Below are 5,373 nucleotides of genomic sequence, written 5' to 3'. Positions count from 1 at the left end.
AGTCCATGTGAACTCTTCGTGGAGATATGCAGTGTGCCCCATAACCCTGTTGGTTTACAGTTACATATAGATCGACACAAAGATCTTTGGGATTGAGAGGAAAGACTGTTCCACAGTAACTAGAATTACGTTCAGTTTTTCTATCATGGACTGACTGTGATGACCTTTGCAATCAATTCACTGGAATATTACAAGAGAAGAATTTGGCAGCGGAAATCTCAGACCAAACATCATATCAAAGTCTGACAATCACTTGATTCACGAGGACGTGGATATTGAAGGGGCGAAGGTCTGTCAGCTTAGTTAGGTTTTAAACGTCAGTGTGACTGGAAACTCTAAGAGTCTCACATACCCACACACCAGAGTAGTGACTGGAACAAGCTTTACAGACTGAATGAGAGTGTTCCAATTATCAGAGGGTTCACCAGTAACACCACACACATGCTGTAAGCGTGAGCGAGTTTTCAACTGATTGTTAAGGTCTGAGACAGACGAGGGCACCTGCACCATGGAGAAACCGTGGAAATGTGGGGAGTGTGGGAATGGTTTCCCTTCGCCATCTGTGCTGGACATTCATTGGCGTTTGCACACCGGGCAGCGGCTGTTCACTTGCACTCTGCAGGAAGGGCTTCACTCAGTTACACCACCTCCTGGCCCACCAGTGTGTCCACACCAGCAAGAACCCGTTCATCTGCCCCGTGTGTTGGCAGGGCTTAACTCAGTCACACCACCTGCTGCCGCACCAGCGGATGCACACCGGGGAGAAACCGTTTTCCTGCTCCGTGTGCGGGAAGGGTTACATCCAGTCGTATCACCTGATGCTCAGCTTCCGCGTCCACACTGGGGAGAAGCCGTTCACCTGTCCCATGTGGAGCAATGACTTCTGCGATTCCTCCACCCTGCGCAAACACCAGCGCATCCACACCAAGGAGCGGCCGTTCACCTGTCCAGTGTGTGGGAAGGGCTTCACCCAGTCGTGCAACTTGTGGAGACACCAGCAACTTCACAAGTGAGATGGCGCAGGGATTCGGGTTGGATTCTCCTGTTACCGCTGCTGAGAGTCACATCATTAACCCTGTTTAGTGGGTGAAGTGGGAGGGGTAAGGGGTTCCTTTATGCTGACTGGCCGCTCTCTCACCCACTTTACTTCCAGTGGGGGCTGATGCTCTCTGAGCCTGCGATTGCACCTTCCCTACAGAAACAGTCCACAGAAGCGGCTGAAGTGCAGGTAGATCTGAAATAGATACATTCGTCTCTGTTCCATTGAGTCTCCAGCACAGTCGATCCAATTAGCCTCTGTCAGTGTTTATGCTCCACCTGAGCCTCCACCCACCCCTTCATCAGCATACAGGTATCCCCTGCTTTTTGAAAGTTCACTTTACCCCCTACCCCCTCCCTGCCCAAGCCTGTGCCAAGTCTTAATCCTAACTTACACCTTCTATTTATTGCCGATGCATGGTTTCTGTCCCTGTATTCACCTCCCATTCATGTGTCTATCCAGATACAACTTAAGTGTTGCTAAGGTGCCTCTTTCCACTACGTCCACTGGCAGTGCATTCCAGGCATCTACCATCCAACTGTGTGAAAACTCTTCCCTTTCAATTCTCCCCCAGACTGTCCCCCTCTCGCCTTGAACTTGTGCCCTCTTGTAGTTGACTTTTCCACCCGGGGAGCCTCTGAGTATCTAACAGACTATCTGGTCTAACATCAAACATCCAAAGAATAATCCACACAGACCCATTTCCCTACCCCTATTACTCGACATTTACCCCTGACTAATGCACCTAACTTTCACATTCCTGAACACTGTGGGGCAATTTAAGCACGGACAATCCAACGTAACCTGCCAATCCCTGGGCAGTGGGTAATTTAGCATAGCCACTCCACCCTAACCTACACATTTGGATTGTGAGAGGAAACCGAAGGAAAGCCATATCGACAAAGGGAGAATGTGCAAACTGCACACAGCCAGTCGCCTGAGACTGAAATCGAACCAGTTTCCCTGGCGCTGTGAGGCATCAGTGTTAATGATTGAGCCACCATGCCGCCCCCGTCCAACCAACCTGTGTGTCTCATCATTTTGTTGAGGTCATCCCTCCGCCTCCATCTTAACAGAGAAAATAATCCAGGTTTATCACATCTCTTCTCATAATGACACCTCCAGGCCAGGCAATGTCCTCGTGAACTTTCTCTATACCCTCTCCCCAGAGCATCCATGTCCTTCCGGTAGTGTGGCGACCAGAACTGCATGCAATATTCTGAACGTGACTGGCATAAATAGCTGTAACATAACTCGCCAACTCTTACACTCAAGGCAAACGTGCTGTGTGCCTTCTTGATCACGTTACCCGCCTGTATTGCCATTTTTGGAGATCTATATGGCCAGATAACTCTGTATGCCAGTGCTTCTATGTGGTTTGAAATTTATCGTACAATTCGTGTATTTCCTATGTATCTGTATCCAACTTCACCTTAATTGTATTCCCCTCTTTATCTCTTTTCCCCCATCCTCACCCCTCCACACATCAGCATATCATAAGACTATAGGAGCAGAAATTATGCCATTCAGCCCATCGAGTCTGCTCCACCATTCAATCATGGCTGATAAGTTTCTCAACCCCATTCTCCCCATAACCTTTGATCCTCTTGATACTCAAGAACCTAGTTATCCCCATCTTAAATATATTCAATGATCTGGCCTCCACAGCCTTCTGGGGCAGTTAATTCCATAGATTACCACTCTCTGTCTGAAGTTCTCCTTATTTCTGTTCTAAAAGGTCTTCCCTTTACTTGAAGGCTGAGGAGGAGGCAGAGAGGAGCGTGGTGTGCACCTGTAAACACCAGAGCTTCCCAAACATCACGAGTCAACAATAACACTTTCTGGAGCAAGAAACGAAAGGGCTGACGAGAAACTGTGACACCACAGGAAGTGAAATTAGGCCATTCAGCCCATTGAGTCTGCTCCACCATTCACTCATTCTTGAGTATCAAGGGGTTCAAAGGTTACAGGGAGAATGGGGTTAAGAAACACATCAGCCATGATTGAATGGCAGAGCAGACTCAATACGATAAATGGCTTGTTAACCATCCCTGAGAAGAAGGAGGCAACACAATAAGTTGTTTCTTGGGACAGGTAAGATAATGTTATTTTACAATGGTGTGACAAAACGACAATTAATTCTGCCTGTAGAAGGAAAGCCCTGACATAGAGGGGTTAATGCAGGGCAGGCTGTTTCAAACAGACAGCTAACCCTCAAGGATAAGAAGGTAAACTACTGACCTGAGGTTTCCAGCAATGTGAGGTGATGTTAGAGTCTTAAAAAAAAGTCACACCACAGATTTGAAATTGAGGAAACCCCACCAAAATTCAACTCCAGAATGATACAGCAGCAGCAGTACTTAGAAGAATAATACTGCATCAAACCATTGGATACTTCCAGAGATGGGCACTGTCGGTGGAAACCCAGTTAAATTCAGCCATCAACTGGGTGATAGCCAAGTTAAGGGTGGGGTGAAGCTGAATGAACTTGAGAGGTTTTATTTGTGGTTGCCACGTGCAATAAAGTGCAAATCATGGTTTCAGCAATTGATTCTCTGTGCGGTTTCTGAGTCAGGAGCCAAATTAAGGTGATTCACCCACAACCACACTGGGATTAATATTGACTCCATTGCATTCAAGAGAATATCATCAATACTGTTACAAAGCGAAGGCTGAACTCCCGCCCCCCCACCTCCCGACTCACCAAGATCTCAAACTGAAACATCCAAAGAGTGGCACGTTGCCCTTTAATCTGTAAAGTCAGTGTGATAAGTGGTGTAACCTGCTGTAGTGTTAAAAGTAAATCCCTGACACTTTACAACCGACAATTAGCAATTTATTTAACCAACTCTCACGGTGAACAAATGAACAAAACTACTAAGAAACTGAATAAATCCTTCCTAACTACTGAGTATTCTGGAATAAATCAAGATTCTTCTGGTAGGCTGTTCCAATCAATACATGTCCCACTCAGATAGCACAAAATAGAATTTAATCTCTCAGATTACAACCAGGTTATGTGTCTTCCGGAATATTCTGCGCCGTTTTCTGTCGGGGATGCCTCCTCCAATTCCTCTGTCAGGAATGTCCTTCTCTGTTTTTCTAAATGATGCTTTATCTAATACACAGATGACTGAGACCGCCAATTCTTTATGATAGGATTGGTCCTGTTGTCAAAACTTTAGGATTTAAATTTAATAATTTTTTGGTAGCCAATGGGGCTGATTTAAATTGATTGGGGAAAGTGAAAACCTGTTTTCTTGTCCTGCTAACTGTACAGCCTTTTGTTACAAATGTTTCAGTTCAAGTGCTTTTTGTTGTGATCATGTTGCTCCTTTAAGAAGATTACGTTATTGGTTTATTTTCAGGAGGGGTTGCAAAAGGCTTCCCATTCATCTAGGATTAAGGTTTTCGCAAATGGTTAACAGGTACTGGCTAAGGCAACAATCCGGGAAAAGGGTTTGACATTTTATTTTTCTGAAACACTTCGACAATGAAAGGGCAGTTGTTCCATTCTTTTCCCCTGGTTTTAGTTTTGGCAAGCAGTCTGTCTGAAGCTGCTGCAGGAAGAGATGTTTCCTGATTCAACGGATGTTTCTGGCTGACTCTAAAGCTTCAGGGAGAATAGTACCAGTGTATTCAGCCTCTCCCTGTAGCTCAAACCTTGCAACCCTGGCAACATCCTTCCAAACCTTTTCTGAATCCTTTCAAGTTTCACAATGTCTTAAAAAGACGTCTACTTTGCTCGACTAATGTGGGAGAATTTTCTGCATGACGCGGTGTCTGAAAGAGCCCTCCCCTGTGCTATGACAGAGCTGCAGTGACTTTCAAAAGCCTGACAAATGCTGTTATCAGTCAAAGATTCATTGGGAGAAGCTTCTCAATCACATCTGTAAATGGAGAAAGTGTTTTTAATAATGACACATGAATAAAGGCTGCATTAATCTTTTGTTCTGAAGATTTACTCATACATCTCAAAACAGAGCATATGAACCCGGTCAAAAGAAGTCTACGGGAATATAAGACACCACTGCCTATTTCCTGACCAGGACCGACTTTACACAGAAAACATGGACATTTTAAATGAATGGGGTGCCATTCGTTTTAAAATCAGGTGAACGTAAGAGGCAAAGCATTGGCTTAGAAATGAGAGATCCTTGACACACACACAGCCAAAATCATCACTGCCATTATTATCAAATTAGAATTTAGGCTGGATAGGCTGGGATGTTTTTCCACTGGAGCAGAGGAAGTTGAGAGGCAATATTTTCAAACCATGAGGGGTAGATTTGGGTTAATGGTAACTGTCTCTTCCCTAGGGGGAGGATTTCAAG

At 45.1% G+C, this 5,373-nt stretch overlaps 1 protein-coding gene across 1 annotated transcript; it reads left to right on the top strand.

Annotated features, from left to right (window-relative positions):
• The first annotated feature begins 542 nt into the window (after positions 1 to 542).
• LOC122547512 (gastrula zinc finger protein XlCGF49.1-like) lies at positions 543 to 1,013 on the top strand. The gene has a single exon (XM_043686127.1). The coding sequence runs from the start codon at positions 543 to 545 to the stop codon at positions 1,011 to 1,013; it is 471 nt and encodes a 156-aa protein (XP_043542062.1).
• The last annotated feature ends 4,360 nt before the right edge of the window (positions 1,014 to 5,373 follow it).

Source organism: Chiloscyllium plagiosum, unplaced genomic scaffold (assembly GCF_004010195.1).
Source record: "Chiloscyllium plagiosum isolate BGI_BamShark_2017 unplaced genomic scaffold, ASM401019v2 scaf_11265, whole genome shotgun sequence".
Taxonomy (NCBI): Eukaryota; Metazoa; Chordata; class Chondrichthyes; order Orectolobiformes; family Hemiscylliidae; genus Chiloscyllium; species Chiloscyllium plagiosum.
The sequence above is the reverse complement of the archived record's forward strand: the minus strand, read 5'-3'. Positions and strand labels throughout refer to the sequence as shown.

Bases quoted from the DNA above. Each gene is read 5' to 3' on its own strand.
- LOC122547512 (XM_043686127.1), top strand. From the start codon at position 543: ATGGTTTCCCTTCGCCATCTGTGCTGGACATTCATTGGCGTTTGCACA.